Source organism: Schistocerca cancellata, chromosome 2 (genome assembly GCF_023864275.1).
Source record: "Schistocerca cancellata isolate TAMUIC-IGC-003103 chromosome 2, iqSchCanc2.1, whole genome shotgun sequence".
NCBI lineage: Eukaryota > Metazoa > Arthropoda > Insecta > Orthoptera > Acrididae > Schistocerca > Schistocerca cancellata.
The window spans coordinates 725,405,590-725,430,143 of record NC_064627.1 but is presented as its reverse complement, the minus strand read 5'-3'; the positions used below and the strand labels follow the sequence as shown (position 1 = coordinate 725,430,143).

Here is a 24,554-nt window from a genome sequence, read left to right as displayed (position 1 = left end):
AACCCTTTCAACATTACAAACTGGCATTCTCTCTGCCTCGTGGCCAACCTGCTGTGATATATGGCTGTAGAGAACGATGTTCTACGACAGCTCACCTTGCTCTCATGAGTTAGTAATGAGATATAAAAAGGACACTGATCGGCATGGAAATTTTTCTCGTATTTTCTGTCTGCGGCTGTAGTTTTGAAACATCATTGACGTGGATCGTACTCGAGATATGTATGTTGTCGTTTTAAATGAGCACCCCTCTCTTCACTGTAACTTACGTCATTTGGTCTGCTATAAGTCACGTAATGTATCAATTAAAAATTTTTGCGATGTATTTAATTAAAATAAAATAAATAATGTAATGTATGGCAGTAAAAATACGAAGTAAGTTGTTCATAACAGTAACAGTACCTACACTTGACTGATATGGCCATATTTAATTGTGATCAACAACTCAATATGTTAAAGTCCTTTTGGGTACAGAAATTTTAGGTTAATGGTACTGAAAATATGTATAATAATGCGCTAAGTGAAAACAAATAATGTAACTGCTGCTAGCAATACAAAAATAATTAATCCAAAAAAGTCACATTATTTACATTTAGTCAGTATGGCCACAGTTAATTAAAGGTTGTTATAATGGTATAGCATTCCATCGTAAACCACAGAATAAAATGTACGTATGACCAGTACTTATAAAATTCATATAAAGAAAATTACGCCACAGATCAATTTGGTATTTGAGTTACCTTATTGTGCAACAATTACCGATATAACAAGAACTAAATTCATGGCGGTCTCTACGTCTGGTTGACAGTTTTTCCACTTTCCTTTATGTTTCTGACTTTGTTAATTTGAATTTGAAACGGATACAGAAGAAATGAATAAAGAATCAGTTGGAACATAGGATACCGTGGTAATTGAAGAAAACTTCACAGGTCAGGATCGCTAAAAAAAATGATAATAAATTTATTGGATGACTAGTTTCAGCAGAGCTATGCGTTCATCATCGGATGCGCAAGATGATGTACAGGAATTAATAGGAAAAATATTTTGCAATCATTATATCGTATCTCAATAAATTGTCTTTTAACATAACTGATACGCCTGCTAAACCGGCTGGGCAGAACAGGTAATAGGATTGTGGAAAGGGCCAAAGGTTGCGGTCAGTTTCTCCTTCTAATTGTCATTTATTGTAATTTAATAACCTTTACAACCAAAGTGGCAAATAGCCGGACCCTTACCGAATGCAACTCTTTCACGGCTGAAGGGTTCCAAACAAGAAATCTTAACAAATCAGCAAGATAAAAATCCAATTAAGATAGCAATAAAATAATTAAAAAAGCCAGCAAACATATGCGAAGTGCAATACAAATGGCTGAGGGCCACAATTAAATTTCAAAATTTTAGAATATATTACCATAGACTTTTAAAGGCTGAAGGCCAGAATGTTTAACAACAAGAAATTTTAAAAATCAGCAAGATTAAAATGCAATTAAAGAGGCAAATCAAATAATTAATAAAAAACGTATCACTTCTACGTGGAAAACCTTAAGGCTTAGCGGATAGAACATACATATGCAAGTTGCAATACCAATGGTTGAAGGCCACAATTAAGTTTCAAAAATTTAAAATATATTACCATAATCTTTTAAAGGCAGAAGGCCGCAATGTTTACGCTTGAAAGATAAATTTAAAATATAACTTTGCATAATTTTTAAGAAAATAAAAATAACAATAACCCTTGAATTTAAAGAATTTGACAGCAGATAATTAAACAGAAGCCTCCAGGAAGGTCGGTCTGCCCTCCTTCACTTTGGCGAGACAAGTGGTTAGCCCAACTATAGCCTACTTGATGCGTCGGAACCCAACCAGTGGACAGCCACGGACCGACCGACTGCTGCTCCGTCGCGACTGCACTGCTGATGCGTCTCCCACTCACTTCCAGTCACACGACGGTGGATGTCGTGGAAACACGCCCACTGGCTAAACGACATCCCTGCACCAGGAAAGGACCAAGCCGAGTTCCACAAGATGGTAACTGAAGGGGCCCAGAAGCGCTCAGAGAACCAGTGACACGTCGGCAAATGAGACGACCGACCTCTCAGATGTAATACGCCGGCAACATTTAAAATAATTTGTGAAGGAAATAACGCCAACTACACACACAACCTGACAAACACTTTCACAAAGACCTGAACGATACCCAACAGTAACAAAGCACACACGAAAACAAAATCGGGAGTCGATGCGCGCGCGCGCGCGCACACACGCACACACACACACACACACACACACACACACACAGAGCCGACTCATGAACGATCGGCGAGACAACACGCGTCGTCCGGAAGGACGACCGACCGACGATCCACCAAGACCGTGGCCCGGCTCAAGTGATGCGTGGCGGCAATGGTCGGGCGAGCCATGTCGACGCAGACCTCACTGCTGCTCCAACCCGACTGCACTAGTGCCGCATTGCAACTCCCAGACTGGCAGGTCTGGACTGCGCTCCAGACGCGTTCCAACTGACTGGCAGACCCGAACTCCCGACCCGAACTACAACCAACTGCCCTACGACGGACAACGACCGGGAAGTAATAGCAGTCAAGCAAAGATACTACGAGAGGTGATATATTGATACGCGCTGCTAACGCCGCTCACGGTCAGGCAAAGCAGCAACTCAGTGACAGTAGTAATTTAAATTAACATAGTGAGATGGAAGTACGTTAAAAACAGGGTGTAAAATACATGATGGGGGGAACACGAACCACGCACGGCTCAATAACCTATGGAATTGTAACATACTTTAAAATATTACAGTATATTTGTCCATTAGTGTTGCAAGTTGCTTCACATTGCATATACATTTTGCACTGTCATGACGATCGCTGTAAATTGACATGTCAAATGTAAAATGGCTATGTACAAGCATAAACAGAACAGTATTGCTACGATTACGAGTGTCTATGTTCACCACCAGCTGGCGACTGAAAAGAAAGTGGTGGAAACACAATGAGCTCCATGTCTATCCACCAAATGCTACTGTAGTGGTTGACCAGATTGTCATCTTATACACAGTATAAAGCATAGGTACATTATTCCAAACGATGGTTAATGTATTATTAAGAACAATTTTATTTACATTAACATATAATCCAAATTAATTAATGTATATTAATAGTATGGTGTAATTTGTGTCATGTTTGTAACATACATCTGAACACTCATAGTTACGTTTCGAATATCTCATCATAACAGCTATAGAGTATATTTGTTTTTTTTTTTACTTTTTGAAAAGCAGTACAGCACACACAATGTTATAAACATATCTATGTCAATAAATAGTAACGAAACTCATATTACGTAGAAATATTTTATATATGTATTGTTATACAGCTATAATTAATATAAGTAACCACCTTGTGCAATACACAGCTGTAATAGTATGTTTAATTACGGACGACCCATTTAGGTCTACTCTCAGATCATCGTCTGGTCCAAAAACCATCTGCGTAATTATAGTACCAGTTATCAGGTGCACAATATTCCATTTTTGCTATTAGCTGTATATGTATTCCACTGTATCCATTTACCTTCATAGCCGTTAATTAAAGGCTGTGAGGTTTTAGTGTATAACGCAGTTCATAATATGATACACTGAAGCGGGTAAAGGCATAGGTATTCGAATACAGATATATGTAAACAGGCAGAATACGGCGCCACGGTCGGTAACGGCTATAGAAGACAACAAATGTTTGGCACAGTTGTTAGATCGGTTACTGCTACAATGTCACGTTGTAGACATATAAGTGAGTTTGGACATGGTGTTATAATTGGCGCACGAGTGATGGGACACAGCATCTGCGAGGTAGCGATAAAGTGGAGATTCTCCATTACGACTATTTCATGAGCGTACCACGAATATCAAGAATTCGGTAAAACTTCAAATCTCTGACATCGCTGCGGCCGGAAAAAAATCCTGCAAGAACGGGACCAGCTACAACTGAAGATAATCGTTCAACGTGACAGAAGTGCAACCTTTCCGCAAGTTGCTGCTTATTTCAACGCTGGACCATCAACAAGCGTCAGCGTGCGAACCATTGAACGGAACATCATCGATATGGGCTCTCGAAGCCGTCGGCCCACTCGTGTGCACTTGATGAGGACTCGCCTGAGCCCGTCAACACCGACGTTGGACTGCTGATGACTGGAAACATGTTGCCTGGTCGGACGAGTCTCGTTTCAAATTGTATCGAGTGGATGGACGTGTACGGGTACAAAGACAACCTCATGAATCCGTGGACCCTGCATGTCAGCAGGGGACCGTTCAAGGCTCTTTAATGGTGCGGGGCGTGTGCAGTTGGAGTGATATGGGATCCCTGATACGTATACATAGGGTTCTGACAGGTGACACATACGTAAAGATCCTGTCGGATTGCCTGCATCCATTCATCTCCATTGCGCATACCGACGGATTTGGGCAATTCTAACAGGACAATGCGACATCTCACACGTCCAGAATTGCTACAGAGTTGCTTCAGGATCACTCTTCTTAGTTTAAACACTTCCACTGGCCACTAAACTCTCCTCACATGAACATTATTGAGGATATATGAGAGGCCTTGCAATGTGCTGTTCAGAAGAGACCTCCGCCCCCGAGTACTCTTACGGATCTATGGACAGCCCTGCTGGATTCATGGTGTCAGCTAACTCCAGCACTACTTCAGACGTTAGTCGAGTCTATGCCACGTTATGTTGTGGCATTTCTGCGTGCTCGTGGGAGCCCTACACGGTACTAGGCAGCCGCGCGGTGTTGCCGCGCGGTTGGAGGCGCGATGTCACAGCTTGCGCGGCCCCACCTGCCGGAGGTTCGAATCCTCCCTCGGGCATGGATGTGTGTGTTGTTCTTGGCGTAAATTAATTTAAGTAGTTCGTAAGTCTAGGGACCGATGACCTCAACGGTCTGGTCCCTTAGGAATTCAAACACATTTGAACATTTGAAATTAGGTAAGTGTACCAGTTTCTTAATCATTTCAGCTATAGTAATACGATGTTAAGCTACATTGCAACATTGCATACATCACCCGATGTCTAGGTTACTCAGTTGAGTTGCTTTCCGATGGCAATCACTTAAGTCCATCGAGATCTTGTGCAACGTATTCATATATAATGAGAAACACAGGTGTGCTACATAAACCATTAAGACCGTTCTTTGCACATGATGATTTCTCTTGCATGTAAGACGTAAATGAAGAGAACAGTCGTATGTTTGTCTTGATTTAAACTATATCGATAGACGACCCTTAACACATCTACAACCCTATAGTTTTTTGAAAAATATGCCATAATTCTTTGGAATTATTGAATTTGATACATTAAAGTTATTAAACAGCCTTTGAAAGGACAGTGTAATCTTTTGAAGGACTACATTGTTCTTAATATTTCTCCTGTATTTCGATGTACTGCTACTTATGTTTATGTTATTTTTTGTAAATTCTGAATAAACATCATTTTAACTTTTCTGTTTTTATGAGACATATCTTGATCATTGTCGTTCAACTCACGTGCGCACAGAGTAACGTAGACATCGGGCGACGTACGCGATTTAGATGAACATGGTATTACTATGGTTAAAATTATATAAGACTCGTTACAGTTTTCTAATGTAGATCAATTTATAATATTTTATGTTTAGCACGTTTTTTTTTTAAATAAAAAGCCTATATTGTCTATCCATTATGCTGAGAAAATCCGAAACATGGCTATGGGCATCATACGTAAATTACAAACAAGACACGGACTACACCACAATACTGATATCCAAAGCTGAAGATAACTTCCTTTTAAGTTCTTGTCTACATTTAACATCGTGAGAGATTAATAATTTTTTTCGTTCTCTAATATATGTCATAAATACGTTAGTCCTGCAAAATTTCTCAAAATTATGTATTTTAATTATACATAGAGTTTCTATATTTCTCTGATTTGGATTATATAACAACGTAAATAAAAATAGTTCTTAGTAATGTATTAACAATTATACGGAATTATGTACCTATGCTTTATACTGTGTACAGGATGATAAACCGGTCAATCGCCACAACCACCTGTCAGCCATCTGGTGAACAGACTTGGCAGTCGTTGTGTTTACATCACTTTCCAGTCACTCGCCACCTGGCGGTGAACATGAACACTTTCAATCAGTACAACACGGCTATGTTTATGTCTGTATAGAGATTTTACATTTGACATGCCGATTCGTAGTGATCTTCATGATAGTGGGAAGTGTATATGCAATGTGAAGTGACTTGCAACACTGGTGAACAATATGTTGTAATATTTTAAAGCAAAAAGGGTCTTATAATTCCACAGGTTGTATTACAAGACAATTTATTGAGTTACTATATAATGATTCCAAAATAGTTTTCCTTTTAATTTCTGTTCATCCTCCTGCAGATCCGATGATGACAGCATAACTCTCTCCAAAACAATCATCCAAAAAAATGATTTTTTAGCGATCTTGGCTAGTGACGTTGCAGATCGTCCCCGTACGGACAATGTCATTATTGGGACTTAATGGCCTGTTACCTCTAGGACCGTGCCGGGGACTTTATGTTCAAGTCCAGATTACTTGCACACAATCTTCATTGACGCTAACTACCATACGCCTTTCAGTTGGTGAGCACACTGTGTTAAACTTCATTACTGCAATCCTTGACGAGCTCTTTCTACAAGTGCAGTTAAAATGAGTAGACGTTGTATCAAATTTCCCCTTTGACAGATTAAATTAAACTGCGCACTAAAACCTTACTCATTTGAAAGTAATTGACAACTTGACGATAATATATGTAGCTATATTTCAGTGGATCAGATGTCGAGAAAAGCAATAGCAACCGGTAAACACTGACATTACTAGAACGTTCTGTTTCATCAAATATTAGCTGTTTTGCTACTTGGGAACTGAAGGTTATAGAGCCGCCTGTATTTACTGAGACAGCATCAATTTATTTCTCTCAGGGTTAGCGCTCGGTATATGGGACTTATACACGTTTTGACAAGTGCAAAGTAATAACAAAATCTACGAACTATCGTCACTTTACACAAATATGCATTTTAAACCTTTGGGAGACATCGCATTGGCCTTAAATGAAAGACAACGTGGTGTTTTTCGGGCTTCGTGAGTGCACTAAGTTCGTAAGCACACCACGACCTAGAAGAATTCGCGCTAACACCGTGGAACGCCCTTTCTAGCCTTGATAATGGTGGCAGTTCGATGAGGACGAGAGTCCACAAGCTTGGGAAAGCTTGTGGTCTCTCTTCCTTATCGAATTGCCACCATAGCCAGATGAGGGCACCCACTGATGATTTGATCAAGCAGAGCTAACGAACTGCGGAGATATCAATTTTTATGTTTCATTTTCTATTTCAAACAGTCCTTCACAATGGGATTGATGCACGGTGTGGACGTGGGCATGCCCACATACGATAACCTGTTTCTTCCATTCTTTCACGCCTGCACGTTGACTCATCTTCCTCTTCCATAAGACCGAGTGACGGATATGTAACACTACAATGCCAAGACGTACGTCAGAGGTGGAGGATCGCCCGAACGCCGAGTAACAGTTCTGCACCAATCTACAGTGCTCCAAAGCGACCTGTGTGCTCTTTGAAGGTGTGGGCTCATCGTTGTTGCCTGGCACGTTTCCCGTAATCATGATACATAATAAATACAGACAGCTCTATGCGAACGTGTATGAAGTGGGAGAGTATTTTGGTACTCCGTTTGCTGTCATATTATTTTTTCTATGTTATCAGTCACAGGGTGGCTGCTAGGTTTGTTATTTGTGCTGGTATTCAAGAAAGTGGCGCAGAGATATTGCTTACCTAACGTGTAAGTCTACACCAGCGCTCCAAGTGTCCATATTCGGAACTGCGGAACATCGTAGAGTGTGAAAGTTGATTCCTATGTTAAACTGCTATTTACTCATATTGGAACCTTTGGGAGGTCTAGGTTCGTACTTACTATGCAGTTATCTTGCGCAGCTAGAATGGAATTTCGTTACGATTATGCAGATTTATGGACTTAAGTGTTCGTTTTACTGCAATGCTGATACAATCAAACGATTATCTATGTTTACGTTTCACAGAATTTTAGACAAGGATAATGCAATTATTTATGTATCATTTACCGTGACAGTGCCCAAGGAGTAGGAGTTGGGTTCGACCTTTTTTGGGAAGAACGGGCGAAGGCAGGGATATATAGTCCCTGTTAACGAAGCGGTTGAAGCCCGAAAATCCACAGCCATTTAGGAACTTGGAAGTGCTTTTTGTTTGAAAAGCTGCTGCCGATCGTACATCATTGGATTCGCGCGAGTGTCAAAGTAGTGAAGGAAGCTGTTTTACAATAACAGGATCACAATGATGAAAAACGGCTTTTATAGTCCTCGCTGGTCGCGGCCGGCAGAGCTACTCTCTCTCTCTCGCTGCTATTCTCTTAACTCTGTCCTTCTTGCCATTCATAAATAATAAAAAAGATGCAGTCAAAACAAACAAGTGCAGTATTTTCACCACTTAAGTTGGCGCGTATACATATCGAAAGTAAAATTCTCTGCGAGCATTTGCGTAAAACATATCAACTCAGTCACACATTTGTAGACATGCCTTAGAATGGTACAGAGTATCTATAGGATTATATAAACATTTTTACTTGCTGTATGCCTTAATGAGCACGATTATACGTTCATTGCTTCATTGGATTTTTACAATAAGAAGCTATCGTTATACGTACATCTTTTGTCGAAGGCAATACAAAAAAGAGAATTTTCGTTGGTTTTATTACTGTATTTGTAAAAAAATTATGTACTGAGAAATTTGTAGAATACCTCGCACAATAGGCTCGAGTCCTCATGAGCTGGCGCACTTCTCGTCTGCTGATCACAAGTGAAATCAATAACAAGCAGAATGCCCGCTCGAAAACCTGCATTTTGCGCATGCATGCATACACCTCTTCTACTGCACATGCGCAGATCCACGGCAGACAACAGTACCTATTTCTGTCCGGAGGATAGCCAGTCTGCTTAAATCGCAGCTTCACCCTTTGTGATCTAGGTGGCAGACCACCCACACCTGAATTGTACACGTTAGGTTGTCGTGTAATACTGGCTTTGGACACGAGGTACCCTGATAGTGATGAAGTCATTGTCAGAACGTTATTTTTGTGGTGGTTCAGGTAATGGTACCGGAGATAAAAAATTACAGTCCTATCCACGAACGATGGCAGTTTGTACAGCTCGAGACACGGACGGGGATTGCATTGTTAGCGGTTGTATGCAAAGGCGGCGGTAATCGCATACATGCATACACCTCTCCTACTGCGCATGCGCGTGTCCACGGCAGACAGAACGGATCGTCTTTTTCTCCAGGGGAAAACCAGTCTCCTAAAATCGCAGCTTGCTCTGTTTTGCAGCCAGGTGGCAGGCTTGAAAAAATCGTATACAAAGGGCGATTCAAGAAACATTTACAATATGACATGGCATATCGAGTATAGTACAAGTGCCTCTGATCACATAGGAACCGGGGGTCGCAAACGCCACGAGAGAGTGTTGCTACAGACACGCGGTCGGATCGCACGGAGATCGTCACCATTCACTCCGTCGAAGTGTTGGGCGTAACATGGCTACCTAAAGGCAGCAGAAAATGTCTGAGAGTCATTTGATTTATAGTGCGGCCAACTGCAGTTGACGAGAAGCAGCGTGATTGTATCGTGTAAAATATCCCGATAGAACGGTGCTGTGCAACATATTATTCCCCACCCTGTATCGCCGTTTGTGCGAAACTGGTTCGTTCCATGCGCAGAAGCTGGATCCTTATCGCCAACGAACAACGCTGACAGGTGTGCCGGAAGAAAGGGACCTCGAAAGGGTGCAGGATGCGCCTATAAGTACGTGACGTACATCCCGCACCACTTACACTCATTTCCACAAGAAAGTGTACGCCGTTATCTGCATGAACTAAGGCACTATTGTAAATAAATGTTTACTTGAAAATGCATGTTCTTATTAACTGCACAATTACTTAATAGTTAATCCAATCGCCGCCATTATCGATTATAGCATGGCATCTTTTTGGCATGCTTTTCAGGAGATTTTTTGCATATTCTCTCGGTAACGATCTCCATATCGTCCTGTTTTTATACGACAGCTATTTCAAAGTACACATTGGCTTTCCTTTAAGCTTCATCTTAATATGAGACCAAACATTTGCGATCGGATTTGCATCCGGAGACATTGCAGGCCAGTCCATCGTGGACACCCCATTGTCTTGTTCGCACACTCTACAGAGACGGCTGCGATGTTTCGGATCTAGACATATGATTTCCTTTCCACTGCAGTTTTATTTGGCCCTGACTCAAAGTAAGAAAACGAACTCATTGTCCTGAACTCTTGTCCTCGTGCACGTTAGCCCTCTCTCCACTAAAGCATCCACATTTCCAACTTCTAAATATCGTTTGATTCATTTCCCAATGAATGTCTTCGAGTTTCTAATAATTTTAGTAGCAACTCCATATGAAAGTTTTGATCCCTTCGGATGATTCACAAGGAACACTGTTGTGTGACGCTTCAGATATTTTGCACTCATTTTAAACTGCAACCAAGAAAACAAAACATTCAATTCTCACACTGCTTATCTACACACTGTGCAAAAGCGCACTAAGTGCAGATTCGTGACCACTACCAGAGATGTCGCTGTGCACGTTACATTTAAAATTATAGCGTACACGTTCTTGTGAAGCTTATTGTACGTTCCCCAAGCACTGGGTATGGTGCATTGTACACGTCGGATGACTGCATCCGTTTCATTTCCAATGCGTCCAGGCATTGCAACCGGAGGACCAAAACAAGCGCATGGGATTTGCGCCGGGGCTTCTGCAGGAACTCGCTGCAGACCGAAGCTTCATCGAGGGTGTTCACAACATGTACACGTGAGCGGATGTGAACCCAGATGCTATACGTATGCATGCCTCACAACGCAAATTTGCCGTTAACGTGTGGACTGGCGTCGTTGGAAACAGTTTGATTGGGCCGTGCATTATCCCGCACTGACTTAGTGGTCGTTAAGTATCTCGTATTACTGCGAGAGGTTCTGTCGGACATAATGAATGATGTTCTAACCTGCATCTACATCTACTTTGATACTCTGCAAACACATTTAAGTGCCTGGCAGAGGGTTCATCGAACCACTTTCACAATTCTGTTATTCTAATCTCGTATAGTGCGCGGAAAGAACGAACATTTCTATCTTCTCGTACGAGCTCTGATTAACCTTATTTTATCATGGTGATTGTTTCTCCCTATGTGTATCGGCGTCAGCAAAATATTTTCGCATTCGTAGGCGAAAGTTGGTGACTGGAATTTCGTGAGAATATTCCTCCGCAACGAAAAACGCCTTTGCTTTAATGATGTCCATTCCAAATCCTGTATCATTTCAGTGACACTCTCTCCCCACTTCGCGATAATTCAAAACGTGCTCCTCTTCTTTGAACTTTTCTATGTACTCCGTCAATCCTATCTGTTAAGGATTCCACAACACGCAGCAATATTCTAAAAGAGGACGGGCAAACGTACTGAAGGCAGTCTGTTTAGTAGGCCTATTACATTTTCTAAGTGTCCAGCCAATAAAACGAAGTCTTCGGTAGCCTTCCTCACAACATTTTCTATGTGTTCCTTGCAGTTTTAGTCGTTTGTAAATGTAATTCCTAGTTAACTAGTTGAATTTATGGCCTTTAGATTTAACTGATTTACCGTGTAACCGAAGTTTAACGGTTTCCTATTAACACTCATGTGAATGACCTCACACTTTTCATTATTTAGGGTGAATTGCCAATTTTCGCAACATACAGATACCTTTTCTAAATCGTTTTGCAATTTGTTTTGATCTTCCGATCACTTCATTAGTCGATAAACGACAGCGTCATCTGCAAACAACCTAAGAGGCCTGCTCTGCTTGCCTCCCAAATCGTTTATATAAATAAGGAACAGCAAAGGGCCTATAACACTATCTCAAGGAACGCCAGGAATCAGTTCTGTCTTACTAGACGACTTTCCGTCAATTACTACGAAGTGTGACCTCTCCGACAGCAAACTACGAAGCCAGTCTCATAACTGAGACGATATTCCATAAGCACGCAGTTCCACTACAACTCGCTTGTGTTCGATTTCAGCACGGCGGAGCCGCCACGCATTTCAGCAGACAAGTGAGTGCACAGCTGTAATCAACCTCTTGCGGCCGCTGGATTGGTCGCGGTGGGGCAGTCTGATGGCCACCGCGATCACCCGTCGGACCTAATCGATCTTTTCTCTTGGGGGTATCTGAAGGACCTTGTGTATGAAATACCTGTTACATCGCTGGAGGACATATTGGGCAGAATGTGCCAGAAGGATGTGTTCGAGATACACCAGGTACCTTTGAGAGGGTGCGCCTTTCAATGCAGCGTCCATGTCAGATCTGCCAAAACGTAGAGCATTTCCTGTAGTGGGCAACCATTTGTAGCATGAGACCAAGTAATTGCAAAAACATTTAGTAGTTCCAGACGACCTTTGCGATCCACAGTTTCTCTGTGAGTACTGATCACTATTATTCTTACTGTATGCCCGATGTGACATGGCTGTTTGTAAACGTTTTTTTGAATCACCCTGTACTGCAAATTATATTTATCGCTTGCTTGTGCAGAATTTGTCGGTAACCATCACCGTCAACCGTAGCAAGACGCTTCCAAGGGACTAAAAATTCACTGAATAACTAGCTACGATTACGTTTAATGCTTTCATTGGCAACAGTATTCACAGTAGAGTGCTGATAACACAACTGAACACTCATTGGCTATCGGAGGAAGCGTGACGTATATGCGCCGAAGTCTAAACTTCACCGCTATCGTTCGTGACTCCAACTGTAGTACCGGCTATTGTATTTGCAGTTTTCTTGTGGTGTTGATGAGATGGACAATGGTATTATTGTTTCTAGAAGAGCTAATGGTAACCACAGCGATGTGATGTCCGCAGCAGGGAGCGACAGCGGCCTGCCAGCTCGACGACACGACAGCGACGGCTTCCTGTTCCTGCCTCCACGCTCACTGGTCAAGTTTTCCCGAGCCTGCCAGTCGTGGCACCAGGCCCGCAACGCCTGCGAGGCTTTCGACGCCACCTTGTTCGTGTCCGTCGACGAAGAGAGTGTCAATCTGCTCACCAAGAGCCCCTTCAAAGAGCGTTACGTCGACCAGTATTTCATCGGACTCACTGATGTGCTTTCTGAAGGAATCTTCGTGGACATAGAAGGTCAGTCTTTTCCCAAACTCCTTTTCAGAGCCTTATATCTGGCTTTAGAATATTTGAATCGCCACATGCTAACTTCAGTCAGGAAATACCAAACATAGAGTTAGGCCCATTGACGTGTTGCTGAAGAATAGCTCCGTCTTGTAATACTAAAAGTCCCTCAGCCAGGTGCTTGGTTATGGTAGGAAAGATGTTACAGGACTCATGCTACTTCAAACAATACGGTATATTCTCAAATGAATGACAATCAGTCAGTTATAAGAGGCTGTATCAATTAAACTAAATGGCAATGTCATGATTGATAGTCTGCAAGTGGCGAGTACTTCTGACAGTCACTTTGTAAATGTAGCAGCAAAATTAGATTTAGACGGATGAGTTGATGAAGAAACAGAATATATTAAAAAGTCATTCGACAAAGTTTTAAGTAACTGGAAGCAGCACCATCATCCTTCACTGAAATTAGTAGGAGTAAAAAAATTCTAAAAAGATCCTCATATAGTGAATAGAATTCTGAAATCTTATTCGAACTCTTTTTAGTAATGTCCTTTGTGATATATCTAATGCATCACTGGTACAGGAAATTTTTCCAGACAGTTTAAAATATGCACCTGTTAAATTTCGTTACAGGAAAGGTACAAAGAAAGACTTGAATAATTATCGTCCAGTTTCGTTACTGTCATTTTTTTCCAAAGTACTCGGAAAAGTAATGTACTCAAGAGACTTCTCTTAAATAGAAACACTTTACTTAGCATATAGTTGGGATTCGAAAAGGATTGCTCGACGAGAATGTTATTCATACATTCATCCGCCAGATATTACAAACTTTAATAATTAAAAACTGCCAGCTGGTACTGTTTGCGATCTTTCCAAGGAGTTTAATTGTGTATATCATGTTACACTCTTAGAAAAATTGAAGGTTAATGTAATTGTGGGCTCTATGCAGAACTGATTTGAATCGTACTTACAGAATGCATTAAAATCTCCTGAATAATATGCACATTTTTGGAAGTGTGCTATATTTTATTGACTGGGGTGAAATAAAAAAGAGAGGCCCCTCAGAGCTCAATTTTGGGTCCAATCTGTCACACATAAACATGAGATTTATTATAAGATTAGTATCGTCTCCAATTGCACCAATTCTGCTTGATGGATGGTAAGATTTTGAAGGTCACACACACACCAATAATATATATATATATATATATATATATATATATATATATATATAGAGAGAGAGAGAGAGAGAGAGAGAGAGAGAGGGGGGGGGGGGAGGGAGGGAGGGAGAGACTGACCTTCAAAAACTTACCATCCAACAAGCAGAACTGGCGCAATTGGAGACGATACTAATCTTATAATAAATCTCATCACAGAGAAAGCAACAGAAGAGATTCTTAATGGTGTTCGCCAAGGAATTATGAAGTGATCCTTAGAAAATGGACTGCCAGCTAGATTTTGAAAAAGAAAACACGCTCTATTCAGTTCTGTAAACAAATAGTTATACCAAATATTGATGTACAAGGCAGTAATCAGTAAATAAGGTAGAATGCTTCAAATTTTTGGATGTACATATTGATGAAAAACTGAGCTTTTCAAACAGTTAAGTTCAGCTACTTTAGCTCCTAGTACAGCTGTTAGTCTTGGAAAGAAACTAATTAATCGCCTGACATAGTTTTCACATTCCACTCAATAATGTCTTACGGAATATTATTCCGGGGTAACTCGTCACTTAGAAAGAAAGTACTTATTGCACACAAGTGGGTAGTAGGAATAAAATCTGGTGTTCGCCCGTTATGCAGGTACCTCTTCAAGGAGTTAGGCATTTTAACTGCACCGTCCCAATACATATGAAAATCGCCATAAACAGTCCACCAGAACAGCAATGTACATACCTAAAATACTATAGGAAAAAATTACCTTTATTAACCTACTATTAAAACTGTCAGCGTCTCAGAAAAATAGTTCAGTGTGTAGGTGAACAAACGTTTGATCATTTTCCCAATAACATAACAAGTCCGATAAGTAGCAAAGCAAGTTTTAAATGTAAACTGAAATCATTCCTAGTTAATAACTGCTTGTGTTTCATGGATGAATTTCTGTTTACTAGGGAAAACCCGTGGGAAAAAACCCTCGTTTTTAAATGTATCTGCATGAATAGGACTAAAAAGTAATGTATTCATTGATGTTAACACTAAACATGTATACGTATCCTGTTACTGACTCGTTCCACATGATTTCGACAAAATGATCGTTCAAACGATCAGTGGAACATGTAGCTAACTAACTAACTTAACCGCCTGCCCCTGAAGTAAGCTTCCAGTTTTACTTAGCTCACGGCCGAATTCACCAACGTCTGTTTAAGAATAAGCACATATTTAAATATATTTAAATATTGCTGGCCCTTTAACTATTTTTGTTTGTTATTGAGCAGGAACGGTATATTCTTGAGTACTTCTTAACGTCGGTTGATGGTTTTTGATTTGGCTTTTAGCTGATAGGTTATGACCTGAACTTACAAAATGACGGTTGAAAACCGCGCACTGTACGTATACTAGTCAGGGGCTGCAAGCGGCTCGCGGGCCGTAGTTTGACGACCAGTGATGTAAGTATACTGCCTGAGAAAAAAAGAAAGCCCCCGTAAGAGATGGTCGTATGCCTACGTAAATTTGGCGCAGTTGTTAGATCGGTTACTGCTGCTACAGTGGTAGGTTATCAAGATGTGAGTGAGTCTGAACGTGGTCTTATTGCCAGCGACGAAGTGCGGATTTTCCCTTACGACCATTTCACGATGGTACCGTGAATATCAGGGATCCGGTAAAACTTCAAATCCCCGACATCGCTGCCGCTGGAAAAAGATGCTGCAAGAACGGGACCAACGACGACTGAGAAGAATCGTTCAACGTGACAGAAGTTCAACCCTTCCGCAAATTGTTGCAGATTTCAATGCCGGACCATCATCACCAAGTGTCAGCGTGCGACCTACTCAAAGAATCATCTTCAATATGAACTTTCAGAGCCGAAAGCCCACTCTGTACCCTTGATAACTGCACGACGCAAAGTTTTACGCCTCGCCGGGGCCCATCAACACCGACACTGGACTCTTGACGACTGGAAATGTTGCCTGGTCATGTCTCCATTCATATTTTATCGAACGTATGAACGTGTACGGGTATGGAGACAACCTCATTAACGATGGACCCTGCATGTTATCAGGGGATTGTTCAGGCTGGTGGAGCCTCTGTAATGGTATGGGGCGTATGCAGCTGGTGTGGTGTGGGACCCCTGATATGTCTCATTACGGCTCTAACAGGTGCCGCATACGTAAACATCCTGTCTAATCACCTGCATCAGCCGGCCGATATGGACGAGCGGTTCTAGGCGGTACAGTCCGGAACCGCGCTGCTGCTATGGTCCCAGGTTCGAATCATGCCTCGGGCATGGATGTGTGTGATGTCTTTAGATTAGTTAGGTTTAAGTAGTTCTAAGTCTATGGGACTGATGACCTCAGACGTCAAGTCCCATAGTACTTAGAGCCATTCGAACCATTTCACCTGCCGACAGACTGGGGGCATTTCCAGCAGGACAATGCGATACCCCACACGTCCAGAATTGCTACAGAGTGGCTCCAGGAACACTCTTCTGTGTTTAAAGACTTCCGCTGGCCACCAAATTTCTCAGAGATGAACATTACTGACCATATCTGGGATGCCTTGCAATGTGCTGTTCAGAAGAGATCTCCACGCCCTGGCACTCTTACGTATTTGTGGACAGTCCTGCAGGATTCATAGTGTCAGTTCCCTCCTCCACTACTTCAGACATTTGTCAAGTCCTTACCACGCGGTGTTGCGTGCGAGGGGGGGCTCTACTCGTTATTAGGCAGGTTTATCAGTTTCTTTTGCTCTTCTGCGTAAATGCTTCGTGATGTAACACTTTATTGGTGAAAATTTTCTAAAACCAAGACCACACAAATACTCGTATTTGTTTATTTACAACAACCGGATTTGACAGGCTTTGCACCTATCTTCATGTCTTCAAAAATTTTCGTATTATGTTGAGTTATAATCTCATGCCAGGTTCTCATGTTAGTGGATGAAATGTAGCACTTTACACAAATATTTATCATAAATAAAATATTTAAAATCTAAAAGCACCATGTGTACAGGCCACGTCCATATACGCAGCACTCACAGATAACTGTTACGTCATAAAAATCACAGTAGACAATAAAATGCACTGTAGCACATCTATTTGCATTAGCTGGACATGTTCTAATCGTTGAAGATCCTCCTTAAACAGCTTGTTAGGTAATTTTGAATGTTTTTATCAAGTGAATAGATCGCTCCGTCTGATTTCTCAACATGAGAAAGTTGAGTGATGTAACACTTTCTGTTTCTAGCAGTGCGTACAATACATGTAGAAGCAAAAGCTATTGCTAATGGACAACTAATAAAATGCAGGTTTTAACGGGATCTGTCGTGGTGCGTTCCTGAGCAGGGCATCCAGCGCATTACCTGAACTGGAGCAGCGGTGAGCCGAACGATGTGGGGGGTAGAGAAAACTGCGTGACGCTGAACGCTAAAGGCCAGATGAACGACCTGGGCTGCGACGTGGACGCGCCGTTCCTGTGCGAGCGGCGGCTGCGCTCGGCGCCGCCCCCCGGCTACACGCTGCTGCCCGCGGCGGGCTCCTTCGTGCGGCTCAGCGACGCCGGGGACCTGCGGGCGCGCGCCGCCGCCGCCGCCGCGTGCGCCGCCCAGGGGGCGCGCCTCTTCGTGCCGGACACCGCGGCCGCCACCGAGGCGCTGCTGCGGCACGTGCCCGTTGACGCCGGCCAAATGCTGGTCGGCCTCTCCGACGCACACACCGAGGGAGTCTTTGTCACTGATGCGGGTAAGCACACCTCTGAATGGCTCTGATCAAAAGTACTCTGGCACCAGTCAGTTGGCAATAATGTGGGTTGTGTCCTTCCTTTGCCTTTAAGATGGCTTGAACTCTGTTAGGGCACTTTCATCAGCTGTGTGATACCTGTGTAGGAGTGGTACTTGTTCTTTCTCAAGAACCGAAACAGAAATGGTTGCACGCTTGTGTCTGGAGCGAAGTCTAGTTTTTCACTCACCCCAAACGAGCTTCATTGGGTTCAGGTCAGGACTCTGGACAGTGCAGACGATCTGAGGGATGTTCTTGTCCAGAAACCATTTCCCAGCAGATGGTGATTTGTGACATGCCATCATGGTCTACGAAATGCTTCTCTAGTGTATGCAGTACACAATGCTGCAATATGTGTTGATATCCTTCCGCTTTTAGGTCAATAAAGATGGTGATGTTGGTTTCTTGGGTGCACAACGTCGTGGTCAGAGGCGCCATTACAACTTCCAGAAATTTCCATTTCCAATGCTGCCACTTCCCGAAATGATGATTAACGCAATAAAGAGACAACACCCTAACTACAGCCCCCATACCGTAACACCATCTCCTTAGTGCTTCACTCTTCGCCCTCACTACATATCACGGCAGGTTACGTTCTCCAGTCATTCGAAAAACCAAAACCCTTCCACGTGATTGCCACAGTGTATGGCATGAATCATCACTCCAAATCGACTCCCGTCATACACAGCCTAAAGACGTCGCTCATTACACCACATCAAGTGTCGACTAAAACAAACTAGAGGAATGTGAGGCATATGACGAGCTGCACGACCATACTACCCTATTCTTTGTAAGTCGCTACAGACTATCATTTCGCTAGCTTTACTGTTGCTAGCACTCAGGATTTCACCTGTGATTCCTTCCACTGACTTCACGCGATTTTTACAGCTTCCTTCTGCAGTTCTGGACGGTCTCTGTCCGTCTGGACATGAGGTCTGCTTGGTCGGGGTTCAGCTCTGGTTGCTCCCTTGCGTTTCTACTTCACAATCACATCACCGACAGCCGACTTGAGCAGCTTTACAAGCATTCAAATATCTCTGATGACTTCGTTACTGAGGTGACATCCAATGACTAGCCCACATTCGAAGCTGCTGAGCTCTCTTGACGGACGCGTTCTGCTGTTCCTGCAACTCTACTGACGACAAAATACTCCCACCTCTCGTGACATCTACTGCATTATATCGGAGCATGCGGATCCTTTGGATCAGAGAGTGTATATCTGGCATACACACTATATGATCAAAAGTTTTCGGACACCCCAAAAACATACGTTTTTCATATTAGTTGCATTGTGCTACCACCTATTGCCACGTACCAGCTACCTCAGTAGTCATTAGACATGGTGAGAGCAGAATGGGGCGCTCCGCGGAACTCGCAGACTTCGGACGTCGTAAGGTGATCAGGAGTCACTTGAGTCATTTGTCTGTACGTGAGATTTCCACAGTCCTAAACATCCGTTGGTCCACTCTTTCCGATCTGATAGTGAAGCTGAAACGTGAAGGGACTCGTACAGCACAAAAGCGCACAAGCTGACCTCTTCTGTTAGAGACTGCCGACATTTGAAGAGGTTCGTAATGTGTAATACGCAGTCATCTATCCAGACCATCACACAGGAATTCCAAACTGCATCAGGATCCACTGCAAGTACTATGACAGCTAGGCGATAGGTGATAAAACTTGGATTTCATGGTCGAGCAGCTGCTCATAAGCCAAACATCACGCCGGTAAATGACAAACGACGCCTAGCTTGGTGTAAGGAGTGTAAACATTGGACGATTGAATAGTGGAAAAACGTTGTGGGGAGTGATGAATCACGGTACACAATGTGGCGGTCCGATGGCAGGGTGTGGGTATGGCATATGTCCGGTGAAGGTCAACTGCCAGCTTGTATAGTGCCAACAGTAAAATTCGGAGGCGGTGGTTTGAGGTTTGGTCCTGCTTTTCATGGAAGGGTCTTGCACCCCTTGTTGTTTTGCGTGGCACTATCACACCACAGGCCTACACTGATGTTTTAAGCATCTTCTTGCTTCCCAGTGTTGAATAGCACTGCCGGCGACTGCATCTTTCAACACGATAGAGCACCTTTTCATAATGCATGGCCTGTGGCGAAGTGGTTACAAGACAATAACAACCCTGTAATGGATTGTCCTGTACAGAGCCCTGACATGAATCCTATACAACACCTTTGGGATGTCTTGGAACGCCGACTTCGTGTCAGGGCTCACCGACCGACATCGACGCTTCCCTCAGGGCAGCACTCAGTGAAGAATGGGCTGCCATTCCCCAAGAAACCTTCTAGCACGTGACTGAACCTAGGCCTGCGGGGGACGCTGGCATCAACGCTAAGATTGGGCCAACATCATATTGAATTCCAGCATTACCGATGGAGGACGCAACGAAGTTGTAAGTCGTTTTCAGCCAGGTGTCCGGATACTTTTGATCACCTAGTGTATCAACAGTCAAGACTTTGTTGTACAACTGACAGCTGAATATTACGGGAAGTAATGTGGAAAATTGGAATCAGATGGCACTTACGAAAAATTACGAAGCATTAATTTAAGATTTGTCTCCAAAATAGGTTGAATAAATCCTTACAGAACAAAAATAAATGAACAAACGTTTAATACTCTTCAAAGCAGCACCATTTGGCGTCAATTCACTTTTTCCAACGATACTGCCAGCTCTGATAGACTCCACTGGAACGCGTAGACGGGAACTTCCTTCAAACACCTCGTAACAGCGGATTTCGCGGCATCTACCGTCCTAAAATGACGGCTCTTTAACCTTTTGATTATTCAGGGAAACAAAAAGAATTCCACTGGTGCCCTAACGGAAATGTATGACGGCTGGGGCAGCGTTGCCATACCGTGCCTGGACAGAAACTCGCTAACTATAGAGGCGATATGGACTTGCCACTTTCCACTGATCTCCTCCATGACGTTAAGACCTCTGTTTCGGAGCCTTTCAACGATTTCCAAGTGAAACTGTCCGTTGATTGTTTGTCACTGTGACACAAATTTCGACTGGACCATGCTTGCCTTCTTTTGGCTTCGGAAAAGCCTTCGTGTGCCACTATGCATTTTGTTTTTATAATTTAATCGCATGTCAGTGTTCAGTGATTCGTGGCGTTTTGATTTCCCCGATACGTCACTCGAACAAAGGTACACACTACGAACAATTCCCACTGGGCAATCACCAGCAGACAACCGGTAAGTAAAGTTTTGCTTCCCAAGACCACTCACCAACTTTTCCCTCACCAGTCGCAGCACTGCAACCTTCCGGGTTGGCAGAAAAAAATCATTCAACTTACTTTCCAGAAACACTGTGTATAAAATAATCCGTAATTGTGGAACAGTAATATATAAAATAAGTCATTTGAGAACTCTTGCTCGTTAATGGCCTTCTCTACACTTCAACTGACGTTGTTGTTGTTGTTGAGGTCTTCAGTCCAAAAATTGGTCTGATGCAGCTCTCCATGCTTCTCTATCCAGTCCAAGCCACTTCATCTCAGAGTAACTAATGCAACCTACATCCTTCTGAACCTGCTTACTGTGTTCATCTCATGGTCTCCTCTACGATTTTTATCCCCCACGCTTCCCTCCAGTACTAAACTGGTGATCCCTTGATGCCTCAGAATGTGTCCGACAAACCGATCCATTCTTCTAGTCAAGTTGTGCCCCAAATTTCTCTTCTCCCAGCCTCTATTCGGTACCTCCTCATTAGTTACGTGTTCTGCACATCTAATTTTCAGCATTCTTCTGTAGCACCAAATTTCAAAACCTTCTATTCTCTTTCCGTCTGAACTGTTTATTGTCCGTGTTTCACTTCCATACATGGCTACTCTCCATACAAATACTTTCATAAAGGACTCCCTGACACTTAAATCTATACTCTATGTTAAAAAATTTCTCTTCTTCAGAAACGCTTATCCTACCATCGCCAGTGTACCTCTTATATTCTCCCTACTTCGACCATCACCTGTTATTTTGCATCCAAAATAGAAAACTTATCTGTTACTTTAAGAGTCTCATTTCCTTAACAGATTCCCTCAGCATCACCTGATTTAATTCGAATACATTCCATTATCCTCGTTTTGCTGTTGTTGATGTTCGTCTTATATCCTCTTTTCATGACACGGCCCATTCCGTTCAACTGCTCTTCCAAGCCCTTTGCTGTTTCTGACAGAATTACAATGTCATCAGCAAATGTAGAAATTTTTATTTCATCTCCGTGGACTTCAATTTCCACTCCAACCTTTTCTTTTGTTTCCTTTGCTGCTTGCTCAGTATACAGACGAATAACATCGGATGTAGGCGACAAGCCTCCCTCACTCCCTTCTTAACAGTGCTTGCCTTCCGTGCCCTTCATCTACATCTACATCTACGTGATTACTCTGCTATTCACAATAAAATGCCTAGCAGAGCGTTCAATGAACCACCTCCAAGCTGTCTCTCTACCGTTCCTCTCTCGAACGGCGCGCGGGGAAAACGAGCACTGAATTTTTTCTGTGCGAGCCCTGATTTCTCTTATTTTATCGTGATGATCATTACTTCCTGTGTAAGTGGGCGCCAACAGAATGTTTTCGCAATCGGAGTAGAAAACTGGTGATTGAAATTTCATAAGATGATCCCGTCTCAACGAAAAATGCCTTTGTTTTAATGATTGCCATTCCAATTCACGTATCATGTCTGTGACACTATCTCCCCTATTTCGGGATAATACAAAACGAGCTGTCCTTTTTTGATCTTTTTGGATGTCATCCATTAGTCCCACCTGATGCGGATCCCACACTGCACAGCATTACTCCAGAACAGGGCGAACAAGCGAGGGGTAAGCAGTCTCTTTAGTAGACGTGTTGCACCTTCTAAGTGTTCTGCCAATGAATCGCACGCAGTCTTTGGTTTGCTCTACCCACAACATTATCTATGCGATAGTTCCAATTTAGGTTATTTGTAATTGTAATCCCTAAGTATTTAGTTCAATTTGCAGCCTTCAGCTTTCTGTAACTTGTATCGTATTCTAAATTTAGCGAATTTCGTTTAGTACTCATGCGATTAACTTCACACTTTTCTTAATTCAGGGTCAAGTGCCACTTTTCGCATCATACAGATAATTCATCTAAATCATTTTTCAATTCGTTTTGGTCATCTGATGACTTTACAAGACAGTAAATGACAGCATCATCTGCAAAAAATCTAAGAGGGCTACTCAGATTGTCTCCTGTGTTGTTAATATTGATGAGGAAGAATAGAGGGACTGTAAAACTTGCTTGGGGAACGCCAGATATTACTTCCGTTTCACTCGGTGACTTTCCGTCTGTTACCATGAACTGTCACCTTTCTGACAGGAAATCACGAATCCAGTCGCACAACTGAGGCGATATTCCATATGCACGCAGTTTGGTTAGAAGACGCTTGTGAGTAACGGTGTCGAAAGCCTTCTGGAAATATAGAAATATGGAATCAATTTGACATCCCCTGTCGATAGAACTCATTACTTCATGAGTATAAAGAGCTAGTTGTGTTTCACAAGAACGATACTTTCTGGATCCGTGCTGACTGTGTGTCAAATAAATCGTTTTCTTAGAGGTAATTCATGATGTTTGAACACGGTATATATTCCAAAACTATTTCAGTGCTCTGTCGAATTCTTCATGCAGTATTATATCTCCCATCTCATCTTTATCCACGTCCCCTTACATTTTCATAATAATGCCCTCAAGTACATCGCCCTTGTATAGACCCTCTAATACTCCTTTCACCCTTCATCTTTCCCCATCTTCGCTTAGGACTGGTTTTCCATCTGAGCTCTTGATATTAAAACAGGTGGTTCTCTTTCTTCCACAGGTCTCTGTAATTTTCCTGTAGGCAGTATCTACCTTACTCCTAGTGATATATGCCTCTGTATCCTTACATTTGTCCTCTAGTGAGTCCGGCTTAGAGATTTTGCGTTTCCTATGACCTCATATCTGAAACGCTTGTATTCCATTTCGCATACTTCATTTTTCACATTTTTACATTTTCTCCTTTCATCGATTAAATTCAGTATCTCTTGTATTCCCAAGGATTTGTAATAACCCTTGTCTTTTCACCTACTTGTTCCCCTGCTGCCTTTACTATTTTATTCTCAAAGCTACCCATTTTTCTTCTACTGTATTCGTTTCCCTTGTTTCTGTCGGTCGTTGCATAATACTCCCTCAGAAACTCTCTACAACCTCTGGTTCTTTCAGTTCATCCAGGTCTCATCTCCTTAAATTTCTACCTTTTTGCAGTTCCTACAGTTTCAATCTGCGGTTCATAACCAATAAATTCT

The 24,554-nt window shown here is 42.4% G+C and overlaps 1 protein-coding gene across 1 annotated transcript in view; it reads left to right on the top strand.

Moving 5' to 3' along the window:
* LOC126162523 (macrophage mannose receptor 1-like) overlaps positions 1–24,554 on the top strand; it is a 49,112-nt gene that overhangs the window by 18,612 nt on the left and 5,946 nt on the right. Inside the window, exons 4-5 of the mRNA XM_049919093.1 lie at positions 13,050–13,322; positions 17,811–18,206. Of these exons, the coding sequence (XP_049775050.1) occupies positions 13,050–13,322; positions 17,811–18,206 (669 nt within the window). The remainder of the gene's footprint in view (positions 1–13,049; positions 13,323–17,810; positions 18,207–24,554) is intronic.